Genomic DNA, 25,980 nt, shown 5'->3' with positions numbered 1-25,980 from the left:
TCTTTAACAAACAGAAAATGGATGAAAATAAAGAAACGGATTCAAAAGATAGTGGAGAATATGAAGATGACTTTGAAAAGGACCTGGAATGGTTGATTAATGAAAAAGAAAAAAGTGGTGCCAGCATAATAGAGGTATATATAAATTGCCAACAGAGTTCATAGTAATTATATTAACAAAGTGTTTTGTAGTTCTTGAGGAGTTTCACATATATTATCTCATCTAAACCTCACAAAATTCCTTTTATATACATAGAACAAGTGTCATTATCCCCATCTTAGAGATGAGAAAATTGAGGCATGGAGAGTTTAAACGTCCTAAGGCATAGGGCTAATTAGTGAGAGAACAGCGATTAAGTTAGCACTTAATAAAGCCAAAATTATAATAAAAAATTAAAATTATAATTTACATAATATAATTTATTGCATCAAAAGTAAAACACAAATAGTTAATTTCTACTTTATATGAACCTGGGTAAAATCATGGGGTTATTCTTTTAATATACATGAAAAATAAAGCAAATCCTCAAAAACATGGTCTTCAGCTAATATTGGAAACCTTAAGAGTGAATTTTAGGGGAATGAATATATGGAAAAAAGTAAAAGGTCAAAGGCTGAGCCATAGGAATATTTGTAGGACAAAGTGGATCCATTAAACATGATTCTGTACTATTTATCAGACATGTAGAAGGGAAGTCCAGGAAAATGAACCAGTTCCTGGTTCACAGAAGGTTCCTTCTTTCTCTCTTTACATATATACAGTGTGTATGTGTATCCATATATAATATATATGTGTGTATATATATGCATATGTATTGACACTAATATATGTGTATTACAATAGATAATAAGTAATTATTATGCATAATATAATTATTGTCAATAAATAGGGAAGTAATAAAGAAAAGGACCAAGATGGGGATAAGAAAAGGTGACTTTAGAGGGACATTGATCAGAGTAGTTACAGCAGAAGCCAGATTTAAGAGAGTTAAGAAAAAGAATATGAGGAAATAAAGGCAGCAGGTTTTACATCACAACTGTCTCTTAGTTCCTTCTTGCTTTCTTATGCAATGAAGAAGACAGATGGGATAGATGATATTTGGAAATGGCAACAGAGTCAAAAGTGAAGACTTTTCCAAGATGACTTTTACATGGGAGTTTTATGCATCTTTAACAAAAGAATAATCAGAATGAGTAGAGGTAGAGATACCCAGAGCAATAATGCTGAAGCAAGGTCTCATGACTGGAAGAGTGTGAGAGCCACAGCACAAGGTAATAGAATTAGAGAAGTGATAATGATAATTCATTGTTTTATTTCTTTCTTCATTCATTCAACAAAAAGTAATGATCACCTGCCATGTGTCAGAGGCTGTTCTAAGTGCTGAGGATACAGGAGTGGTCAAAACAGAGTGCTGTAATGAGTCTTGCTCATTCTGGTGGATTATTACAATCACCTTTTCCTTTGAGGCTGGTAGGAAAAATGGATGACAGAGCTTGAAACAGGGGTGAGGGTCGGGGCAAGATTTTATTATAGTGGGTTTTACAAAGAAGTGAAAGCTAAAGGAGAATTTGGAAACATACTATAGAAATGAGCCAGAGAATCAAATACAGCTAAAAATAAAAATTACAAGGCAGAGATCTTAGTTGGTCTTAGTTGTTTGGTAGTCATTTTAGGGGGCCAGGTTTATTATTGGACATCCAGCAGTGTTGTGCAGGTTAGGAAGAGAAGGCTGTTAGAAATGGTGACTGAGCTAGTAAAAGAGAAAGGGAATTTTAAGGGGTTGAAGAGAGCAGGAAAGAGTAGCTCCCATGGAACTCTTTCAGGAGGAGAGAATTGTCTGAGAAAGAGAAAAAATTATATATTTTAGGGGCAAAGTGTTTGGTAGGTGAGGATACATGTTTGTAGGAGAGATGCTAGGTAAGAAACCATTAGTTAGAAACAGATGTGGAGCAGGGTTTTGTGATGTGATAATTCTGGTTTACGGTTCATGTGGAATTACATTTTTTAAAAAAGTAAGACCAAGTCATATAATGGTGTTTAACATAGATTATTGGAGCCTCTGAAGATAGCTGAGGAAAGAAAATCTGATCCAGAGCTAAAACTTGACCTGATATTTGGGTATAGGTCCTGCAGAAAATAGCAATACTAATATAAAAAGATTATAGGAACCTCAAAATTATTAGGACTTGACCAAAGGCAGTGACCTTGTAATGGTCCTGGGGAGAAAGATATCTTTTTGAAAAATACAAATATTACAAGGAGAAAACATTTAAAAATATATTCTTCTGAAACTGTAAAGGGAGGAAAATTTTATAGAGGGAGGAATATTAAAATAATATTGTACTATTTGTAGGTACATTTTTATACACTGGCATAAAATTAAATAAAAATAACCAGTCTAGTACTTAGCAACATCAAATTCAAATTTAGAGTTAAATTTTTCCTGAAGTGCTTTTCCCTTGGGGTGCTCATAAATATGAATTAGAAAATTATGAGTGAAGTATGAGCAGGAAGCATGTAAATTTTCCCACTTATAAAATACATTACATGAGCATGAAAATCCATTTTGGATTGGCTACATATAAATGGACAAAAGAGTCTCAATTTTGACTGAAAACGAATCTCATCTCTGTTTTTCTAGATGGCTTGTGGGAATGAAGAGAATATTAACCAAGGCTTAAAAGAGAATGAAACAGAATTAGAACATTCCAAGCAGCTTTCTGATCCTGACAAATCTTTCAAGGATGAGGTTTCATCAAGAAGAAATGACTTCATTTCTGTACCAAGTATTCAACCTTTGGATCCCATATCAGATTCAGACAGTGAAAACTCTTTACAGGAATCCAAACTAGAAAGCCAGCAAGACCTGGAGGAGGAGGAGGATGAGGAAGTAAGGAGGTATATTATGGAGAAAATTATACAAGCCAACAAGCTTCTACAAAATCAAGAACCCGTGAATGATAAAAGGGAACGAAAACTTAAATTCAAGGACAAATTAGTTGATTTGGAAGTTCCTCCTCTGGAAGACACTGATACTTACAAAAATTATCTTGAAAATGAAAGTAATGTGTCTGGAAAACTGTCTCAGTTATGTATTTCCAGTGAATTTGCACAAGAAAATGTGCCCCTGTCGCTTACTGATGGAAATGCTGAAGAAAACAGGGATAGGAAAATACTAGTAGAGAGAGATGGAAAGTTTGAACTCCTGAATTTACAAGACATTGAGAGTCAGGGGTTTTTGTCCCCCATTAATAATGCTAATTATACAGAAAATGAACCTCAGCAGTTGTCACCCAGATCTCCCAATTTATCTGTCAGTGGAGTCAAGAAAGAAGAGCCAATAGCAGAAATTCATGGGTGTGCTCACTCATCAACAGAAGAGCAACTGGCTTATATCCCTCAGCCACCCCCCAACCCCAAGACTCATCCAGGTTCTGCTGCCAACTCAGATCGAAGTAAGGGGAATGGAAAATCTAATCATAGGACACGGTCTGCAGATGTATCTCCAGTGACCTCAACATACTGTCTCTCTCCTCGACAGAAAGAACTGCAAAAACGACTAGAACAAAAGAGAGAAAAGCTAAAGAGAGAGGTGAGAGCACAAGTGGGCATTCTATTGAAAGTAGGATATGTTTTTATGTTTTATAAATGCTGTAGGAATTGAAATGGTTCTTCAAATTATTTGATATATCTACTTGCTTGTTTTGTTTTTCTTTTGTTAGATTAAGTGGTTAAGTGTTAAGCATCTGTATTTATGGAACAAGCACCATGATTACCTTGGTCCTTTCTTGTAAGCATCACAAAAGCATAGTAATGAATGACCTGTGTTAGAGCTAGAGGAGACCTCAGTGATGACTTCATCTGATCCTTTCATTTCAAAGGTGAGGCTCAGAGAAGTTAAGTGACTGCTGAAAGTAATCTTGTTATGAGGTAGGTGAAAATCAGATGTCAGATGAAAAAATGAAGGCACAAATTTGTTGGGGTTCAGGAGGCAACAGGTGGGTCTGGATTATGTTCTCTGGTGTGTGTGTGTGTGTGTGTGTGTGTGTGTGTGTGTGTCTGTGTGTGTCTGTGTGTCTGTGTGTCTGTGTGTTTCATATATCTTCCAGGCCTACTGATGGAAGAAATTTTCACATATTGAGGTATGGGGAAGGCATTCTGGCTTATACATGATTTGTCTTGAACTTTATGCTAACTAGAACAGCCTGTCTTATGGCCTGTAAAGCATACATTGTACATCTGCTTTCACCATTAAAGAAAAAAAAGAATGTATTTACCAGATTGCTTAGAATGTCCACTTTGAATATAGGATAAATGCTCCCCCACTTCCCATGACACCAATGCTAATACTCCTTTGAAGATGAGGTTCCCTTCCCAGACACCAAGGTCATACTGACTTACTGTGTACATGTTAATCTGTCTCTTTTGGAACCTTGAAGGGATGTACCCCTCTCACGCTTGATGTTTGTTCTTTGTTCTGACAAGATATAAAACTATGGGCCAAGCATCCAAAATGGCACTGGGTGGCCATTGTGGATGTGGTTTCAGATGTGTTCCTGTATCACCGAGAACTTTAATTTTCTGAACTGTATCAAACTCAAGTATATCAGCAGACCTTTCCAAAATAATATCTGCCAGCTGCAACCTTATGCTCTCAAGGTCTCCCCTTGAGATACCATTTCAGATACCAACCGATCCTTGCTTAACAAGCACCCTTATTTCTTGCCAGCTTCAATCCTAGTTCTTGACAAACAACTTATGTAACTTTGCAGTTTTTGCTTATATATATGCCTCCCCCATTTTGTAGTCCAGTGGAACACAATTCAAGTGCTTCTTGAATTTGTGTGTCCTGGGCTATAGTCCTTAGTTTGGCTGGAATAAAGCTCTTTTCTATTCCTATTACAGATTATTTTCATCAACACTACAGTTCCTTGATTTCAAGGGTTTTAGTTTTAGATTAAGAATAGAACCTCATACCTAAATGAAATGTCTCAAAAATGCCATACAGAATCCAAAATTATTATTATTTTGGGATTTTTTTCTTGCTCTTAAATAAAAGTATTTTATAATTGAAAATTCTAGGTACTAAAACTGGGGGATTTTCTCTAAATTACCGAAATCAGTGCCCTGGTTCTCTGTTTTACTGGATACCTGATAGCATGAAGCCGAACCATATAAAATGTCTAACTGTAAATACCAAACTGCAACAGAATCACAGTTAATAGAACCTTACAATTAGAAGAAACCTTAAAGATTATTTTACAGATGAGAAAACTATAGTCTAGATAGTTTAAATAACTTTACTGAAGTCCCTCAACTTGTCTGTAGCAAAGTCAAAATCCCCGTTTTCTTGTCATTTGTTGAGAAATGGTATATTTTCTATTTATGTAGGAAATTATCATGGAAATTTCTGGCATTTAAATCCAACTCACATTAGCAGAAAAAGATAAAAAAATGAAGTTAGTAAGAATGTGTAACCTATAGCACACTCAGGTAGGAATCTGAAAGGGTGCATACTTAATAAAATTTTGCCTACTTGGGTACTGAAATCTGAACTCTAACACTCAGCTTACTTGGTTCAGGTATATAATAGGTACTTAAAAGGATCTGTTAACTCAGAACTTTATGATAAAACAAAAGAATTTGTTGAGAATAACTGAACTATATGTTTGCTGTACATACACATACATCTATATGTGTATTTGTGTATATACTTCTGTAAAAGTTATGCAGGAGGTTTTATATAATTTCATTGTCTTTTCACTAATGAAATAATGGTAATCTTTAACCGGTATGACTGATAGATAGTTCTGTTTTTCTTTTGATCCTCTTTTTTAGGTGTCAAACACTCTGTTTTGAGATATACTTTTCTCATGTCAGGATCCTCATAACTAAATTTCCCTTTGCTTATGTACTTGCTGAAGGCATTGTCTTTAAGTGCTAAGACTTTAAAATATTTTTAGTTGGTTTCAGGGGAAGGCTTTCCTTTTTTATGCCCAGCAAAATATTTGCTGGGTTGGGCAGCTATACTCCATCTCTCTACACTAAGTGCATCATTTCACTGTTCTCTTTGGCAACTGTAGTATCTGTGCTTTGGCTGATATCTTCTGTATAATCCAGATGTTCCCTCTGGAAAAATAATTGTCTTACAATACTGTCTATATTCATGCAAGGCATCCAAAATCCTTTTGATAAAAATGAACTTAAATATAAAATTTAATATTTAATAAATTCACATATTATATAATGTAAGCTCCTTTAGGGCTTAGAAAATAGTATACTGGTATTTTAAAAGATGTTTTATGCTGTTAATTGGATAGAATTTTTCCTTTCCTTCCTATATGTTGTTCAATCAAAAAGAATTAGAAGGGCTTGCTATATTGTCAAAATGTAAGGAAAGAACTCTGAATTCCATTATTTGAAAACAGTTTAAACATGGATTCTATAATTCAGTTTATTTCCATGCTAAAATTTTAGTATTGGAAGAGACTTAAGAGCTTGTTAATACAACTTCATTTTATAGATGAGAATACTGAGTTAAGTGGTTTGCCCAAATTGACATATTATGATGGCAGTATGATTGTTAATCAGATCTCCTAACTTCTAGCTTGGTGCTATTTCCACTGCGACATGCTGCTTTGTTCCCAGTAACTATTTTATAACTCTTCATAACTGGTTTATACTTAAACCAGTGAGGTACTCTCACTTCTAGTTTAAGTAACTCTCTTTTATAACATTAGTTGAATAATGCAGTTTTAAAAGTGCATTTTGTTCTCATAGTTAACTAATTACTTAAATATTTTTCTGATAGCAGAAATGTTACTTTATGATTATACACTAGTTGAAAATATTTTTAAACATTATAAAAAAAAATCTCAAACACATACGAAGGTACAATTAACCCCTGTGTCTCCATTACCCAGATTCAAAAGTCATTGAGACTTTGGCGTATTTGCTTCATCTCTTCCTTTTTTGGCTGAAGTATTTTTTTTAATTAATTTATTAATTTATTTATTTTTGGCTGTTGTTGGGTCTTCGTTGCTGTGCACGGGCTTTCTCTAGTTGCGGCAAGCCAGGGCTATTGTTCGTTGCGGTGTGTGGGCTTCTCACTGCAGAGGCTTCTCTTGTTGCAGAGCATGGGCTCTAGGCGCACGGGCTTCAGTAGCTGCAGCGCGTGGGCTCAGTAGTTGTGGCTCGCGGGCTCTAGAGTGCAGGCTCAGTAGTTGTGGCGCATGGGCTTAGTTGCTCCGCGGCATGTGGGATCTTCCCGGACCAGGGATCGAACCCACGTCCCCTGCATTGGCAGGCGGGTTCTTAACCACTGTGCCACCAGGGAAGTCCCTGGCTGAGGTGTTTTTAAAGCAAGTCCTAGACAGCCCATCATTGCTACTTGTACACTTCAGAAATGATTGTACATGTCAGAAAGAAAATGATTATAGCATTTTGTTTTGTGACCACAATGCCATGTATCACAATTAGCAAATTTAACAAAAATGTAAAAAATTTTAAGACATTTATAGTGCTTCTATAGCCCCCATGTAGTGCTTCTAGAGTGTGGTGGTTTTTTTCTCTTTTGCACAGCTGCAATTTGGGGAATTAAATACCAAGAGTAGGGGCTTCCTTGGTGGCGCAGTGGTTCAGAGTCCGCCTGCCAATGAAGGGGACACGAGTTCGAGCCCTGGTCTGGGAAGATCCCACATGCCGCGGAGCAACTAAGCCCATGAGCCACAACTACTGAAGCCCGCGCGCCTAGAGCCCGTGGTCTGCAACAACAGGAGCCACCGCAGTGAGAAGCCCGCGCAACACAACGAAGAGTAGCCCCCGCTCACAGCAACTAGAGGAAGCCCGCGCCCAGCAACAAAGACCCAACGCAGCCAAACATAAATAAATAAAATAAATAAATTTATTAAGAAAAATACCAAGAGTAAACTAGGAAGTGAAGGAGAGATCCAAGGAATTCTTGAACAGCATGTTGTATAATGTAGATCTATGTAATTGTAGACTTTATCTTGACAATTTAATTTATCTGAAAAGTCTTCATTTTTTCCCTAAGCAAATTAGAGGTCCTGTTTTTTAGGGAGGCCCAATTTACAGATGGAAATTTTTAGGGTCAGGGAATCCTAATTTCAGACCTCAAAATGTATCTCTCTACTTTGGTAACACATATATAATTTTATTAATTTTTCATTAATGTGTTTGGATATTCCTTCCACCAGGAAGAACAAAGGAAAGTAGAAGAAGAGAAAGAAAAGAAAAAAGAGAATGACGTGGTGTTTAAAGCATGGTTGCAAAAGAAGAGAGAGCAGGTCCTAGAAATGAGGAGAATTCAGCGAGCAAAGCAAATTGAAGACATGAACAGTAGAGTAAGTAAAACTTCTCTGTGAAAAACAAGTTCATACAGATATGAAAGCTGAATTTATTTATAGAAGGGAGTCTATCAGACTAAAAACCTATGGAAGAAGTAGAAAAAGTGGTCCAAGAACTATCCTTGCAAAAGATGCCAAATGCAGATGACTTATAATTAAATTCTAAGAAGGCTTGTAAAAATCAAATGATTCCTATTTTATTTAAACATTTATAGCACAGAAAAAGGAAAACTACCAATTCATTTTTTTAAGATAGTATAACTTTTATATTTAAATAGGACAATGCACACAAAAACCCTACAGACTGGTCTCAAGAGTAGATGAATAGAAACCTTACGTGAAAACTAACAAAGACATCAAATTATTTAATTTTTTAAAGTTCAAAATATACAAAAAAACCAAGAGAAAGTACAAAAATCATCTATATCCATACTATTTAAAAAATGTATATAAAGTAAAAATTGCAAATTCAATCCTAAGCCCTTCTAGGCTCATCCCCTAGTGGTAATCACTTTTAACAGTGTGCTGCAAATCCTTCCAGGTCTTATTTATATTTACATGTTTATCTGCTAAAAATTTATTATACGGTTTGATTTTTTTCACTCATTCATCAAGGACATATTTCTAGATCATTACATTTAGATCTCTCTTTTCAAATAGGTGCATGATATTCTATTCTTCAGAGGTAACTTAATTTATTAAACCATTCCTCATTTGTACATAGATTGGTTCTAATACTGCTCTATTAATCAACAGTGCTGTTGTGAACATGTACATTCTGTAGGAGAACATCAGTATTCTGTAGGAGAGTTTCTCGGAAATTTATGACTTATTGGATGTCCAGAATGAAAGCTGTGGTTAAACATGCAAAGTTAACCTCCTAAAAGGTCATATCAGTTTATAGTCCCTCCAGCAGTATGGAAGAGTGAATGTTTAACACATCCTGTCTAACACTGTATGTAGTTTATTTTCTTAATTTTTCTTCGAATTAATAATATACATTATTATTGTATACGAGCATGTGTGTATTCTGTGAATTTCTTATTTATAGTATTTTTTGTTTTATTTTTCTTATTGCATTGTATATTAGAGATTTTAATCCTTTGTCTATTATGTCTGTAAATATGTTTTCCTAGGCTGACAAAATGATATATTTTTACATTTATTTACATTTATTATGCCATTTGTAGAAATTTTTAGCTTTTAAAATCTTGGGATGGACGGTACCTTTTAAGGTAGTAGACCTGAAACCACAAACTGAAAGAGAAAATATTGAGAAATTTGACTGCAACTGTATAGTAAAATAATACTATGCTATAACCAAGTAGGGTTTATTTTAGGAAGGAAATTATGGACCAATAATAACAAATCTATTAATATATTCAGTACATAATAGGTAGATAAAGGAGAATTTATGGTTATCTTGAAAGATATAGAAAGGGTATTTACTAGTATTTATTATAATTTATTTTTAAGTATTTCTAATGAAATGTGGGTTACAGTATAAATACCATCTTAGGAAATATTATAAGCATTAAAGTCAGAGATAGGTAAGACTCCCCTGTATAATAATAATTTTATTCTGGGAGTTCTATCCAATTTATTAAGAGAAAAGGAAATGAGGTATAAGTATTAGCAAAGTGGTCGTTTATATTATAAATATACAAAAATTTATAGTCTTTCTGTATTCCAGCAAAAACCTCATAGAAAAATATAAAAGGGGAAGGAATATAGGCATATATAAAAAACTTTGAGCTGAACAGGAATGTGTAAGACCTCTATGGAGCGTCTTTGCAGGGGACCAAAAAGGTGAATTTGGTAAATGAAAACAAATATAGTATTCCTAGATGGGGGGTAAAATATTATAAATATATGAGTTCTTTGCTAAATGAAAACAAATATGATACTCCTATAATATTCCTGGATGAATGAACTAAATATTATGAAGATTTGGGTTCCTCCAAATTTATCTTTATATTTAATGTAATATCCATTAGAAGCTGATTAGGACTTTTAAATTGTCATAATTGTTAGTGTTACTATTAATATTTATATTATTAAAGCAAAACTTTTGAATTTTCCAATAAAAAATGGGCAAAGGATATGTATAATAAGTTCAAATATGGATAAATATAGATGTCCATAATATATGAGAGCAAGATACAAATTTGGTAGAGTCAAAGAAATGCCAATTTAAATTTTTTCATGTATTCGATAGATATTTTTTTAACTGCTTACTATATGACAGATGCTATTCTAGGCACAGCATGGAAAAAATAGGTTTATTTTTATTTAATTAATTAATTAATTAATTAGTTTGAGCTGGGTCTTAGTTGCGCCAGGTGGGCTCCTTAGTTGCGCCAGGTGGGCTCCTTAGTTGTGGCTCGAGGGCTCCTTAGTTGTGGCATGTGGGCTTCTTAGTTGTGGCTTGCCAGCTCCTTAGTTGAGGCACACGGGCCCTTTAGTTGTGGCAGTCGAACTCTTAGTTGCGGCATGCATGTGGGATCTAGTTCCCTGACCAGGGATTGAACCCAAGCCCCCTGAATTGGGAGCATAGAGTCTTAACCACTGCACCACCAGGGAAGTCCCAGAAAAATAGGTTTAGTCTATGTTTTATAATGCTCATCTAGTAGGGACTGAAAAAAAAATTTTAAGTCTCAATATAAAATAAATTTATAATTATAAATAGTGATGAATGCTATGAAAAAAAGGAGCTATGAGAGATCATAACGAGGGAAATAAGTGTATCAGGAAAGATTTTTCTGATGAGCAAAGTAGAAGTAGAAATTAGGCCAAGAATTAGAGGAATTTGTTTTAAGCCAGGAGAATATGTGAGAATGCCTGAGACAGGAACTAACTTGGTGAGTTTGAGAGGATCCAGAAAGTGAGCAGGAATCAGATCATGTGGCATGTTGGGGTCTATAATTTTGTATTTAATCCTGTTATGGGAAGCCATTGAGATTATTTAAACAGAGGAGTGATATATTAGATTTGCAGTTCCACAAGATCACTCTGACTGCCATGCTGTGAATGGATTGGAGGGGGCAAGAACAGATATGTGGAGAGCAGTTAGAAAGCATATATAGTTGTCTAGGTGAGAAATCATGGTGACTTGGGCTAGAATTATAACAGCAGAGAGAGAGAGAAAGAGAGATGTGAAATGTGATATTTGTTTTAGAGTATTAATTGAAGGAACTTCATAATTAACTAGATATGTGAGTGAGGAAGAATGAGGTGTAAAGAGAATACACCAGGTTTCTCTTCTGAGCAACTTGGTGGATGATGGTGCCACTCACTGGAGCAGTAGAAAAGATACTGATTGGGGGAAATTATTATTTCAGTTGTTGAGTTTAAAGTACCTACAAAACTTTCAGGTAAAGATGTTGAAGATTGACTGAAGAAATGTGTCTAGTATTCAGGACAGAGTTTGGGACTGGAAATATGAATGAGAAGATTAGTGATTTCAAAGATGGGGATGTGGATGTGGCTATTGGAGTGGGTTGCAAGTGCAGTGAAGAAAGGCGTAGAAAATGAAAAAATGAAAAATCTGTGAGGCTGGATGTCGAATGGCTCATTCATTTAGTTATAAGTGTTACTTGGGATTAGGATGGAGAGGTACATTGAGCCAGTTGTGACCAGAGATTGTTAGAGTAATATAGTCAAATAATATAAATATCGAAGGAGCATGGCTTTACTTAAGAGTAGAGAAGAAGAAGTTCTCTACTGTTCAGGAGTTCTGAAGAAGTATGAAGGAATAAAGAGTATATTAACTTCTTCACCAGACCTCTGAAGTACTTGAAGTATGGCAAAAAATGCAACTTCCATTTGAGAGAGAAAAACTGTGTCTTACAGGAGAATCAGGATTTGGGTAAGAAAGGAGGTTTAAGGCCAGGGTCCTAGCAATGGTTTGGGAGAATGAGGGATGTTTGGAAGTCTTTATATTATTGAGTGGGAATTATAGAGAAGAAACTAGAAAGATTTTGGAGGGAGTGAAGGAATTCGAGATTGGGTAGGTTAGAAGGATAGCACATTACTGTAGTATTTAAGAGTAAAGAAATTGAGAGGAGCTTACGTTTCAATCACTGACCAAGAAAAACCCCTGTGACTGCACTGCTGATAATTTCCCAGGGGATGACGGACCTTCAGGCCTCATGGCATTCAGCCTAATGTTATATTTTTATTGGGCATTTGTAAAAATAAATGTATACCTTAATTTTCTATTGTGTTCTATTTAGAGATAATAAAACTTTGAACTGTATTCTCTAAAAACATGAGCCACGTTGAACATAATTTAAATATTTTTTGGTTAGAAGATATCATGGTTATATATTTCCCTTTGGAATTTTAATTTTTTGCTATATTTTAAATCTGTCTCAAAAATTAACTTTAGCTAGAAATTGTATCATAAACGAATAATATTCTGAAGAACTTCTGTGAACTTTGTCTCTACTGAAGCTGAGCTGTAGTATACTTTGGCAGTTGATTAATTTGGCTTATTAATGCATTGTGATAGTAAGTGTATTTTGCTGGTCACTTCTGTGGGATATTTTGTATAATGTGAGTCATAGTTTCCAGAAAATATCTTTACAATATATACATTGTAGAATGACCTATTTTACATTGAATTAAAAATGCTTTTAGGTGATGGAATTTTTATTGCCGTTTAAGGAAAAATAGCTAAAAATGTCTTTCCATCTTTGTAATGAGCTTTGCTTCTCTTGGTCAGTGTTATATATAAATGATACGTGTGCACTGTATGTATATACAGACATATGCAGGCATATGTATGCATGTCATCACTCTATCTAGGTGAAATCTCCGTGGACACTTGCATACATTTTGTATTCTACATTTGGATGTTGTGTTGCATTAATGTCAATGGGCTGAAGTTGGTTGGTAATGTTGTTTAAATCTTCTATATCCTTACTGTTTTCCCCCTCTTTGTTCTATGAAATACTGAGAAAGTTATGTTAAACTATCATTGTGTACTTGTCTATTTCCCTTCTAGTTCCATTGGGTTTTGCTTCATATTTTTAAAAGTTTTGTGTGTATGCATTTATGAATTTATGTCTTCCTGATTTAATGACACTTTCACATTATGAGTCCCTCTTATCTTGAAATCTACTTTGTCTGATGTTAATGAAGTCACAGTAACCTTCTTATGTTTAACATTTGCATGTTATAGCTTATTTCATATTTTAATTTCAATTTATCTGTCTTTATATTTGAAGAGTTACTTGTACAAACAGCATATATTTGTATCTTTTAATCCAGAAATTTGTTACTTTTAACAGGAGTTCATTTATATTTAATTATAATTATTGATAAGGGTAGGTTCTAAGTTTACCATCTTGATATTTGTTTTCTATTTGTTCCATTTGTTTTTAACTCCATTATTCATCTTTTTTCTGCCTTCCTACAGAGATTAATCAAGTATTTTTAAAAATTCCATTTTATTTTCTTATTGGCTTTTAGTTATACCTCTGAATTATTTTTGAAATCATTGCTTTAGGGATTATGATATGTATATCCTAAATCGTTATCAGAAATAGATTGTTTCTGAAGTTTTTTTAAAATTTGATATGGAATTTTGGGTTGACAGTTTGTTTTTTGTTTTTTCCTTTCAGCACTTTACAGATGGTGTTCAGTGGTTTTCTTGCATCCATTGTTTCTAATTATAAGTCAGTTGTAATTCTTATCATTGTCCCTTCGTATGAAATGTTTTTTCTCTGGCTACTTTAAACTTTTTCTGATGTGAATTTCAGCAGTTTAGTAGATGTGTGACTGCCTTTGAATTTGACTAACTTGGGCTTTGCTGAGCTTCTTTTATCTGTAGGTTGATGTTTTATACCAAATTTGGGAAATTTTGGGCCACTATTTTTATAAATATTTTTTTCTGCCCTATTATCTTTCTCTTATTATTCTGGAAATCCAGTTTTACATATGATAGAATACTTACTGTTATCTCAGATGTTACTAAGGTTCTGTTTGTTAAAACATTTTTTCTTTTTTCAGCTTGCATAATTTCTGTTGATCTATCTTCTGGCACTGACATCACTTAGGCAATGTCCAGTCTACTGTTAAGCTCATTCAAGGAATTTACGTTGTTTTTTGTCTTTTAAGTTTCTATTTCATTTTGTATGTGTGTGTGTGTGATCTGTCTTTTTTTTAGTTGTATTGAAATATAATTAATAAATAAAATTATAAGATAAAGTGTACAACATGATTTGATACACATATACATTATTAAAGGATTCCCCCCATTAAGTTGATTAACATATACATCACCTCCCCCCTTTTTGGAGAAAAGATTTAAGTTCTACTCTCTTGGCAAATTTCAATTATATAATACAGCGTTATCAACTATACTCACCATATTATACATTAGATCCTCAGACTTTTTTCACCTTATAACTGAAAGTTTGTACCCTTTTACCAACTTATCCCTATTTCTCCCAACCCCCCAGTTCTTCATAACCACCACTCTCCATTTCTATGAACTAGACTTTTTTTTTAAGTTTCTACATGTAAATGGTGCTATGCAGTATTTGTCTCTGTCTGGCATATTTCACTTATAATGCCCTCCAGGTTCAGGTTCATCCATGTTATTGCAAGTTATATAATTTCCTTCTTTTTTAAGGATGAATGACATTCATGTGTGTGTGTGCATGTGTGTGTGTGACATTTCTCGATCCATTCATTCATCTACAGACACTTAGGTGTTTTCATACTTTGTCTATTGTGAATAATGATGCAATGAACATGGGAGTGCAGATATCTCTTCTAGATAATTTTTTTTCCTTTGGATATATACCCAGAAGTGGGATTGGTGGATCATATAATAATTCTATTTTTAATTTATTGAGGAACCTCCACACTGTTTACCATAATGGTTATACCAGATTATATCCCCACCAACCATGCACAAAGGTTCCCTTTTCTCCACATCCTTGCCAGCATTTGTTTTCTCTTGTCTTTTTTGATAATAGCCATCCTAACATGTATGAGATGATATCTCATGGTGGTTTTTTTTTTTTGTTTTTTTTTTTTTTTTTGTGGTACGCGGGCCTCTCACTGCTGTGGCCTCTCCCATTGCGGAGCACAGGCTCCGGACGCGCAGGCTCAGCGGCCATGGCTCACGGACCCAGCCTCTCTGCGGCCTGTGGGATCTTCCCGGATCGGGGCACGAACCTGTGTCCCCTGCATCGGCAGGCGGATTCTCAACCACTGCGCCACCAGGGAAGCCCTCATGGTGGTTTTTGTTTGCATTTTCCTGATGATGAGTGATGTGGAGTATGTTTTCATGTACATGTTGGCCATTTGTATATCTTATTTGGAAAACTGTCTATTTAAGTCCTTTGCCTATTTTATAATTGGGCTTTTTTCTTTTTTGATATTGAATTATATGAATTCCTTGTATATTTTGGATATAACCCCTTACTGGACATATAGTTTGAAAATATTTTATCCCAGTCAATAGGTTGCCTTTTCATTCTGTTGAAGGTTCCCTTTGCTGATCACAAGCTTTTTAGTTTGATGTAGTCCCATTTAAAAATTATTGCTTATGCTGTCTTTGTTTTGCTATCAAATCCAAAAAAATCATTTCTAAGAACAATGCTAAGGAGTTTATCCTTGATATTTCTTTCTAGGAGTTGTACTTTTTCAGGTCTTACACACAGTCTTTAATCCATATTGAGTTGATTTTTGTGTATGGTATAAGATAGGTGTTCAGTTTCATTTTTTTGTATGTAGCAATTGTTATACTAATTTCATTTGTTGAAAAGACTGTCCTTTCCTCATTGTTATTTTTGGTTCCTTTGTTGAAAATTAATTACCATATATGCATGCATTGATTTTGGGCTCTCTGTTCTGTTCCACTGATCTATGTATCTATTCTGCCAGTACTATAGTGTTTGATTACTTTAGCTTTATAATACAGTTTAAAATCAGGAAGTGTGATGCTTCCAGCTTTGTTCTTCTTTCTCAAGATTACATTGGCTATTTGGATCTTGTACAAATTTTAGGATTTTTTTTTTCTATTTTTGTGAAAAATACCATTGGAATTTTTATGGGGATTATAATGAATTTTTAGATTGTACGGACAATTTTTAAATAGTATGGACATTTTAACAGTATTAGTTTTTCGAGTCCATGAGCATGGAATATCTTTCCATTCATTTGTGTCTTCTTCAATTTCTTTCATCAATGTCTTTTTGTTTTCAGCATATAGATCTTTCACCTCCTTAATTAAATTTATTTCTAAGTACATATTTCATTCTTTGTGATGCTATTTTAAAAGGGCTTATTTAATTAATTCTCTTTCAGATAGTTTGATGTTAGTGTATAGAAACACAGTTGATTTTTTTATATTGATTTTGTATCCTGCATCTTTACTGAATTGGTTTATTAGTTCTAACATTTTTAGGGTGGTGAAGTCTTTAGGGTTTCTATATCATATAGAATAATATAATAATATCATGTTATCTGCAAATAGAGCAGTTTTACTTCTTCCTTTCTAATTTGAATGCCTTTTATTTCTTTTTCTTGTCTGATTGCTCCAGATAGGATTTCCAATACTGTGTTGAATAAAAGTGGTGAGAATGGGCATCCTTGTCTTGCTCCTCATATTAGAGGAAAAGCTTTCAGCTTTTCACTATTGTGTATGATGTTAGCTGTGGACTTGTGATATATAGCCTTTATTATGTTGAGGTATATTCTCTTTATACCCAATTTCTTGAGCGTTTTTATCATGAAAAGATATTTTGTCAAATGCTTTTTTGCATCTATCCAGATAATCATATGATTTTAATCTTTCATTTTGTTAATGTGTATAACACTGATTGATTTGTAGATTTGAACCATCCTTACATCTCTGGAAAATCCCACCTATTCATGGTGTATGATCATTTCTAATATACTGCTGAATTAGCTTTTCTAATATTTCACTGAGTATTTTTACATCTCTGTTCATCAAGGATATTGGCCTCTAATTTTGTTTTCTTGTATCCGTGTCTGGCTTTGGTATCACATTATGCTGGCCTCATAAAATGGGTTGGAAGTGTTTTCTCCTCTTCTGTTTATTGGAAGAGTTTGAGAAGGATTGGTATTAATTCTTCTGTTGATTTTCTAGAAGCCATCTGGTCTTGGACTTTTGTTTTTTGGGAGATTTTTGATTACTGATTCAATTTCATTACTAGTAATCAGTCTATTCACATTTTCTATTTCTTCCTGATTCAGTCTCAGTAGGTTGTATGTTTCTAGGAATTTATTCATTTCTTCTGGGTTTTACAGTTTGTTGGTTTATAGTTGTTCATAATTGTCTTTTATGATCTTTTGTATTTCTGTACTATTAGTTGTAATGTCTCCTTTTTCATTTATAATTTTATTAATTTGAGTCCTCTCTTTTGGTAAGTCTAGCTAAATGTTTGTCTGGTTATCTTTTTAAGAAATCAGCTTTTAGTTTCTTTGATCTTTTCTGTTGTCTTTTTAGTTTCTGTTGTATTTATTTACACTCTGATCTTTGTTATTTTCTTCCTTCTGCTAACTTTTGGCTTAGTTTATATCTCTTTTTCTAATTACACCTCAGGTGTAAAGTTAGGTTGGTTTTTTGATCTCACCTTCTTAAAACTGTCTTTGTTGCATCCCATAAGTGTTGGTATGTTGTATTTCCCTTTTCATTTGTGTCAGGCTATTTTTTGACTTCCCATCTGGTTTTTTCCTTTGACCCATTGGTTGCTCAGGAGCATGTTAATCTCCACATATTTGTGAATTTTCCAGTTTTCTTCTTGCAGTGGATTTTTGCTATTTACTGGACATGCCAAGTATAATCCCTTCTCAGATCCTTTGCCCTGTTACCATTGCTTGAAATACTCTTTTTCCAGATATCCCATAAATGGTTCTCTCACTTTCTGTCTGTTGATAAATACTATCCTTTCTCCTCACCTCTCCCATTATTACTCTGTCTGACATATCAATCAGTCAATCAATCATATATTTTCATCTCCTTATCTTGAACAACACTGCCCTGTAGAATTTTCTGGGATGATGGTAATATTCTATATCTGCAGTGTCCAATAAAGTAGCCACTAGCCATAATGTGACTATTAAGTATTTGAATGTGACTGAGGTACTAAATTTCTAATTTAATTTAAGTAGCTACATGTGACTAGTGACTACTTTATTGTATAGTGCAGATATGGAATGTATGAGAAAGGGAGGCTTGTTTTTTTTTTCTTTGATGCATCCTGGTAGCTATGTGTATGTAGATACTCTGTGTAGTAGATACTCTGTAAATAGCTGTTGAATGAATAGATGAACAGTGATACCCCTCAATCCTGTTTATCCCTGAATTCTTAACTCTTTTAATCTATAATTGCGGATTGAACACTTTTTAGTCATCTGCAAACATTCCCAAACTTTTAGGTGTTCAGCAATGGTCCTGTAGGTCTGTGGGACCTCCTCACAAAGTTCTGCATTATACATCAAAGATCCTAAATTGTATAAATTATATAAATTAGACTGAAGCATACTGGGCAATATGGGTTACAGATAAAGGAAAATGCAAGGTGTAGGAGGTGGTCTTCTCTATCACAAAGTTCATAATTGGCGAAAGTATTAAATGAATGAATCTTTTCCTTTTGTGTTCTAGCCAGGCATCCATGTGAGTCATGCTTTTCCCAAGACTAAAGAGTCCCAAATCTTTCCTTTTGATCTCTTTATTCTCCCAAATAAGAGCTCTTTCAGCTATCCCTGAATATAGTATCCATCATGAAGTTTGAAGAACCATACAATAAGCTGCTCCCACTAGCCCATTCTTATGACAAATCCTCATGGCTGTTATCCTTATGAAAAAGTTCTTATGGTTGAAAATCCTCATTGCCACCCTCCATAATAATAATTACAGTTTTGGAGATGGGCTTGGCAGTTAGATGCTCTTAAAACTTAAACACGAAAGTAAAATTTAAAAGAAAGTTTGAATAACACAAATGTGGGGTCATTGGTTTTCAATTCCAGTGGAGCTTCCATGGAGCTTCCTTCAGGAATTGATACCAAGACCTCAACTCACTCATACTGCCTATCCCCAACATTTCTTCAACCGTGTTTTATGTGTATGTGCCATTGTGCAAAATTATTTTATTTGTCAAAGGGCTCAGCTTTGAAAAGTTTGCAAATCACTGCATCTAGCCCTTCATTTACTGATTACCTCAGTAAGACTTTTGAAAGAAGCCAGAGGGCAGTGAGTTCAATGTTGAGTTTTCTGACAAAAGGGTAATCAATGTTGCTGATTCAAAGGTCATGTATTTGGTTTGGATGCAAGGAGTGCAAGTAATGAGATTGGTATTATTATGAAAAATTGGTGAGTAGGCCATGTGTTCCTATAGGGTCTTATAGGCAGGGGCTCAAAAAGTAGTTTTGGTTTCTTTAAATTAAGCAAAGCTTGTTTTTGTAAGCAGCAGGAAAACAGAGATCCACAGCAAGCTTTTCGATTATGGCTTAAAAAAAAGCACGAAGAACAGTTGAAAGAAAGAAAGACAGAAGAACTGCGAAAGCAAGAGGAATGCTTATTCTTCCTTAAAGGAACAGAAGGCCGTGAAAGGGCCTTTAAACAGTAAGTCAAAGGCAGGGCATTTTTCCCCCTTCCTCATGGTCATTTTAGAAAGTTATATAGTCAATAAAACTTAAAAAAATTGATTTCATTACCTACCTATTCAATTTTAAAGCCACAGTTTTAACAATATGTGAGAAAATTCTTTAACTCCATACTTTGTGTAATATCTATACCATTTTTTCAAGGTATTTTTCAATACTAAAATTGTTTCTTATGGCACCAGTGTGATAACCTTTGATAGCTTACCATTAATTGATTGATTGATTTGTTCATTTCTTAGAGAAATAGGCCAAAGATTGGTTACAGCTTCTCCTACATAGTCCTCAGGAAAACTTAATAAAGAGTTGCATTTACCAATAAATATTTTTCTGGAAAGAAAAGCAGTCAGGCTGAGGAGGAAGATCTGTACAGACCAAATGAAAAGGAGATTTGGACACATATTTTGGTAATTTAAGGCAAACCTGGTCTCCCTTCAGTTGCCTGGGTAAGAGTCTGTATTACACGGTTTATTCTGAGGAAGCAGACCTGGCTTCATAATTTTGCCAGCATGCCTTGGGAGAGGGAGTGAATATTGTGTCCAGTTGTTTGAAGCTCACTTCTTTCTTTCTTTTCTATCTTTTTTGCTATCTTTCTCTTTTTTAGTTTCTTTGCCTCTTTCTTTCCTTTCCTTCTTTAAAAAAATATACATATCCCTTTATTATAACAGATGCAGTGAATGTGCATTGTGGAAATGGAGGGGAATAAACTCACATTTTCATCACCCAGGAATCACTATTGTTAGCACTGTACTGCATAACTTCTAGATATTTCTCTGTATGTATATTTACAGTTTTAAAATATAAATTGAGATCATACTGTATATACTGTTCTGCAATCTGCTTATTTTTGTTAATGATCTCATCTATATCCAGCCTATAACCATTTTTTTCCCAATCGACCCCTAAATGACTAGAGTTAATTTGCTCAAACTGATATCCAATTTCAAAACCACACAACATTAGATTATGAGGTTTCTTAAGTCTCTTTTATACTAATGCAGTTATTTATTTGTCTGGATTTATTTCTGAAAAAATTATATATATACACACACACCACGTATGCACTTTCATACCAGAGATGTGAGTATACAGTTATTTTTAATGTTATTTTACCTAAGCAAGTTTTATAGACTTAAATTTGTTAGAATGTGGACTCTTCCTTCACCCTTTTTGATGTTTCTTATGCTTAGGCTTATTTTTCCATTTTAAGGGAGAACTATTTTATGCACTGAAAAGCAAGAGCTCTATAATTCCTCCACCAAGAAGAGCAAGGAGACATTTCTGCATGCTGGTATTCTGCATGCTGCTTAAGTAATGTTTTAGAATACAGTTAGTTGCAAAGAATAAGTTATTTGGTATCTATCAAATACTTATTTGCTTAGAAAATCATATTTTAAAAAAAGATAGGACCTATGTCACGTAAAATAGTGTGTTTATTACTTAAAAAAGGTTTTTTAGTTGGCAGTTTCCTTATTAGACAAACTTAATTTCAAACATTTGATTCTAAATGTGACTATGCTTCCTTGTATGAGCCTTTGGTATAAGCCTGAAATTTTTCAGTTAATACTAATTTGTGTTATGAACAGAGCTTTTTAATCTAAAGAAATCTAATTTCCTTTGTCTTTAGTAATAACTATAGCATGAAGAGTATATTCAGGTTGATACTCAACAGGTCTGTTCATGTCTTTTTCTACAGATGGCTAAGAAGGAAACGGATAGAAAAACTAGCAGAGCAACAAGCTGTCAAAGAAAGAACTAGACAGCTCCGACTGGAAGCAAAGCGTTCTAAACAGTTACAGTACCACCTATATAATATGGCAGAAGCCAAATCTTTTCGTTTTACTGATCATTACAGCTGAAAGTATCTGTTAAATACTTCATTTGGAAGCTGCTGTCCTCAAAATTTTGGATATCATTTCTTATGGCCTGTGTGCTTTGGTCATACTCTACATTATGGAAATGATATTTATCTTTTGGTAATGTTGATAGTAAATTTATCTTATTTCTTTTAACACTAGAGCAAAATAAATTTCTTCTCTCATAGCATTGTAATGTGTTATACCACCTCTTAGTCCATGCAAAAAATTGAACAACAAATGAACTCTACATTCCTTTACTTCTAAATTATTTTAACATTTCTAGCTGGAACGGACACAAAAAAGGGACAGATATCTATTCTTAGTTTCTGTTATCATTTAAAAAAAATGCAATAGAACATTTCATAAGGCAGGAGGAGTGACCTCTTAAACAAGCCTGGTTCAAGGCCTGATACAAAGTCCTAATTATGTCAGATTTGAATTTGAATACCTATGGCAAGCTAAGCAGTAGGTTAGGCCTACTTCCACGTGTTCTTTAAAAAAAAAAGATAGTAACAATTATGTATACTATTTTGGGTATGTTATACAAAATTATCCAGCTCTTATTGAGAGTTTATGTAATGTGCCTGGTATTGTTGTAAATGCTTTGAATAAATAATTTGATCTAATCCTTATAACAACCCTATTAGTCTTGTTTTGCAGATGAGGAAACCAAAGTACAGAGGTGAGCAGTTTGCTCACAGATTCTGAGATCTGAATGATTGCAAAATCCTTTCTGTTAGTTGTATTATAAAGCTTACATACCCTGGTAGACATTTGTGGGTATATAGAACTATACAGGAATCCAGTGTGTGGAACAGTATCCTTGATATGTGTAAGAGCACTTAAGGAGTGGAGGACAAAGGCAAACATACAAGTGTGATGGGGAGTGGAGAATTGCTGTAGTTCTGTTAAAACTTCAAAAGACAAGGTTCTTATCAACTGGGTATTTGTACCTTAATCACTTTACCCTAAATTAGAAAACACAGAGAACTATTCAATCCTGTCTCAAGTTCCTATAGCACTTTGAGCATACACCAGGCAATTTAACGTTTCATTATAACTAGTCTTGTGTTGTTTAAAGTTTATCCTTAATGATAAAAACCAATTTGGCATTTAAATATTCCACAACATTTTTACAAAAAATGCTGTTGGAATTTTCATAAGGATTGCAGTGAATCTGTAGATGGCTTTAGGTATTATTGCCATCTTAATGATATTGTCTTCTAATCCATAAACACAGGATGTCTTTTCATTTAGTGCAGCAATGTTTTATAGTTTTCAGTGTACACATCTTTCACCTACTTGGTTAAATTTATTCATAGATATTTATTCTTTTGGATTCTATTGCAAATGGAATTGTTTTCTTAATTTTCTTTATGAGTTGTATACTCAAATCACAAACATAGATGATTTTTGTGCATTTATATTGTACCCTGCAACTTTGTTGAATTGTTTATTAGTGCTAAACTTTTTTGGTGAATTTTTTTTTGCATTTTCTCTATATAGGATAATACCATTTGCAAATAGGGGTAGTTTTACTTCTTCCTATCCAATGGGATGCCTTTTATTTATTTTTCATGACTGATTGCTCTGGCTAACATGTCTAGTATAATGTAGAACAGTAGTAGTGAAAGTGGGCATCCTTGTCTTTTTTTCCCCACAGTTTAATTCCTCTATGCATTTATTAGCTAATATTAATGCAGCAGAGGGGACAAAAGCTCACAAACACTCCACATATTTCACAAGACACATTGCAGGAAACAAAGTGACTAAGAAGGATCAGTAGTATCCTAGGGTCTTGGTGGATGTATTTCTGGGGGAGGTGGACCTCTTATTTCTGGTGGAGGGGGGTCTCATTCCTGGAGGGGGCATGCCTATTGGCATCCCTCAAGTAGTGGGGAGCCCAATTGGTGGGCCCATGGGTGATCGTATACCAGGTGGAAAAGCCATAATTCCTAGAGGTGGGGTTGCTTGACCAACAGGTGTGGGGGCAGTCCCCCATCCTGGTGGATATTGAGTTGGGGCTCTAGCAATGCTGGCAGTAGCAGCAACTGCAGCAGCTGCTACAGTGCCTCTTCCCTGTGGGATCATTACCTGTTGGGATGGCCCCCAACCCCTCGGACAGGGTCTGCTAACCCAGCAGGAGCCTGGGGAATTTGAACACCAGCTGGACCATCTCTGCCAGCTGCCCTGCCAACTCCAGGGCCTCCTGCAGCTCCAGCAAGTGTTACCCGAGCAATGCTAGTATCTTTGGGGGGTGGTTGCTCCACAGTCATGGAAACCAAGTTCTCCCCACACAGCAACACCTGACCCAAAACCTGTTTGTCTTCACGCTCTGCCTGCTTTGCATTCTTTGGCTTGATCTTCCTGAACTCATCACAGTCACAGAGGATCAAGTTCATATGCTTGTCAAGAGCCTTGAAGGTGCCAATGAAGATCTGGCCATCTTGCAGGACACATCTCATCCTGTCGTCAATGTGCTGCAGCATCTTGCTGCTCTTTCCTAGAGTCATGATTGCTGTTCCATCAAATCCAATACCTACAGGAAAGTTTTGGGATCCTTAAGACCTAAGGGAAGGCTGTTTTTTTTTTTCTCTTGGAATCAGCTACCCAGGTGTTCCAATACTGCTTTAACTACCTCTTGGTGTCTCAGCTAAGAATGCCTGACTCAGTTCCACATGGAAATCCACCACAGGTACTTGCTGCTGCTAATGAGACCACCTCGGGTACAGGTGACACTCCTGGTTGCTCAGTGAGGCTGTCCTTCTACGTTTGACTTGGACTTCCACCTCTGGGATGTGCTGTTCCATAGTCCATCTCAAGTGTAAGCGGTCCCTGGCCCTGCTCCATCGTGCCACTGGCCACTCCTCAGAACAGAATGTCTCCAGCAGCCATTCCATTCTGCCTGGGCATCCTTGTTTTGTTCTTGATCTTAGGAGGAAAGCTTTTAGTCTTTTAGCATTAAGTATGATGTTAGCTGTGGGTTTTCCATAAATGCCCTTTATGAAGTTGAGGAAGTTCTATTCTTATTCCTCCATTTACTCCTTATATTCCCATTTTTCTGAGTGCTTTTATCATGAAAGTGTGTTGGGTTGTATCAAATGCTTTCTGCATCAAGTGAAATGATGTGGTTTTTCTTCTTTGTTCTATTAATGTGATATATTACATTGGTTGATATTCTTATATTGAACCACCCTTGCATTCCTGAGACAAATACCACTTGGTGGTATATAATCCCTTTACTATGATATTGTATTTGGTTTGCTAGTATTTTGTGAGGATTTTTTTCATGTGTATTTGTAAGAGAGATTTTTCCGTAGTATTTTTTTCTCGTGTCTTTGTCTGGCTTTGATATCAGGGTAATGCTGGCCTCAGAATGAATTAGGAAGTGTTCCCTGTTCCCTCTGCTTTTATTTTCTAGGAAGGGACTGAGGTGGATTGGTATTCTTTAAATAGTTGGTAGAATTCACTAGTGAAACTATCTGGTCCTGGACTTTTCTTTGTTGGGATGTTTTTTGTTTTTTAATATACTTTATTTTTTAGAGCAGTTTTAGGTTCACAGCAAAGTTGAGCAGAAAGTACAGAGTTCCCATATATCCCCTGCTCCCTCCCTCCCTAAAACCTTCCCCAGTATCAACATCCCTCACCAAAGTGGTACATTTGTTGCAATCAATGAACCTACATTGACACATCATCACCCAACATCCATAGCTCACGTTAGGATTCACTCTTAGTGTTGGGAGGTTTTTGATTACTGATTTAACCTCTTGTTATAGGCTTGTTCATATTTCCTATTTCTTGAGTCAGTTTTGGTAAATTGTTTCTAGGAATTTGTCCATTTCATTCAGGTTATTTAATTTGTTGGTGTATAAATTGTTTCTTTATTTAAATGAGGTTGGTAATAATGTCCTACTCTCATTTCTGAGTTTAGGTATTTGCATCTTCAGTTTTTCATAGTCAGTCTGGCTACAGGTTTGTCAATTTTGCAGATCTTTTCAAAGAACCAGCTTTTGATTTCCTTGATTCTGTTTTTCAATTTTATCTCCACCCTAACTTCAATTGTCTTCCTTCTGCTAATTTTGGGTTGTTTGCTCTTTTTTCTAGTTCCT

The 25,980-nt window shown here is 34.9% G+C and overlaps 1 protein-coding gene and 2 pseudogenes across 2 annotated transcripts; 1 reads left to right on the top strand and 2 right to left on the bottom strand.

Moving 5' to 3' along the window:
- On the top strand, nucleotides 1-22,058 carry CCDC181 (coiled-coil domain containing 181). Of its 2 annotated transcripts, none has more exons than XM_007102049.1 (5): nucleotides 1-134; nucleotides 2,642-3,592; nucleotides 8,217-8,363; nucleotides 19,820-19,974; nucleotides 21,709-22,058. In XM_007102049.1, the coding sequence occupies exons 1-5, from the start codon at nucleotides 18-20 to the stop codon at nucleotides 21,869-21,871; spliced, it is 1,533 nt and encodes a 510-aa protein (XP_007102111.1). In that variant the 5' UTR covers nucleotides 1-17; the 3' UTR covers nucleotides 21,872-22,058. The 2 variants fall into 2 exon arrangements, with proteins under 2 accessions (XP_007102111.1, XP_007102112.1); XM_007102050.1 differs by having other exon boundaries at nucleotides 18-134; nucleotides 19,823-19,974; nucleotides 21,709-21,985.
- Nucleotides 22,059-23,661: 1,603 nt separating this feature from the next.
- LOC102973593 (small nuclear ribonucleoprotein-associated protein N-like) lies at nucleotides 23,662-24,384 on the bottom strand (annotated as a pseudogene).
- Nucleotides 24,385-24,501: 117 nt separating this feature from the next.
- Nucleotides 24,502-24,771, bottom strand: LOC102976087 (SNRPN upstream reading frame protein-like; annotated as a pseudogene).
- Between the last annotated feature and the right edge of the window lie 1,209 nt (nucleotides 24,772-25,980).

Source organism: Physeter macrocephalus, chromosome 4 (assembly GCF_002837175.3).
Source record: "Physeter macrocephalus isolate SW-GA chromosome 4, ASM283717v5, whole genome shotgun sequence".
Classification (NCBI taxonomy): domain Eukaryota; kingdom Metazoa; phylum Chordata; class Mammalia; order Artiodactyla; family Physeteridae; genus Physeter; species Physeter macrocephalus.
Note: the sequence above shows the minus strand (reverse complement) of the source record. Positions and strands in the feature narration are given on the sequence as shown.

Bases quoted from the DNA above. Each gene is read 5' to 3' on its own strand.
- CCDC181 (XM_007102049.1), top strand. From the start codon at position 18: ATGGATGAAAATAAAGAAACGGATTCAAAAGATAGTGGAGAATATGAA. The intron at 135-2,641 runs GTATATATAAAT...CTGTTTTTCTAG, and splicing joins GTGGTGCCAGCATAATAGAG to ATGGCTTGTGGGAATGAAGA. The intron at 19,975-21,708 runs GTAAGTCAAAGG...CTTTTTCTACAG, and splicing joins CGTGAAAGGGCCTTTAAACA to ATGGCTAAGAAGGAAACGGA.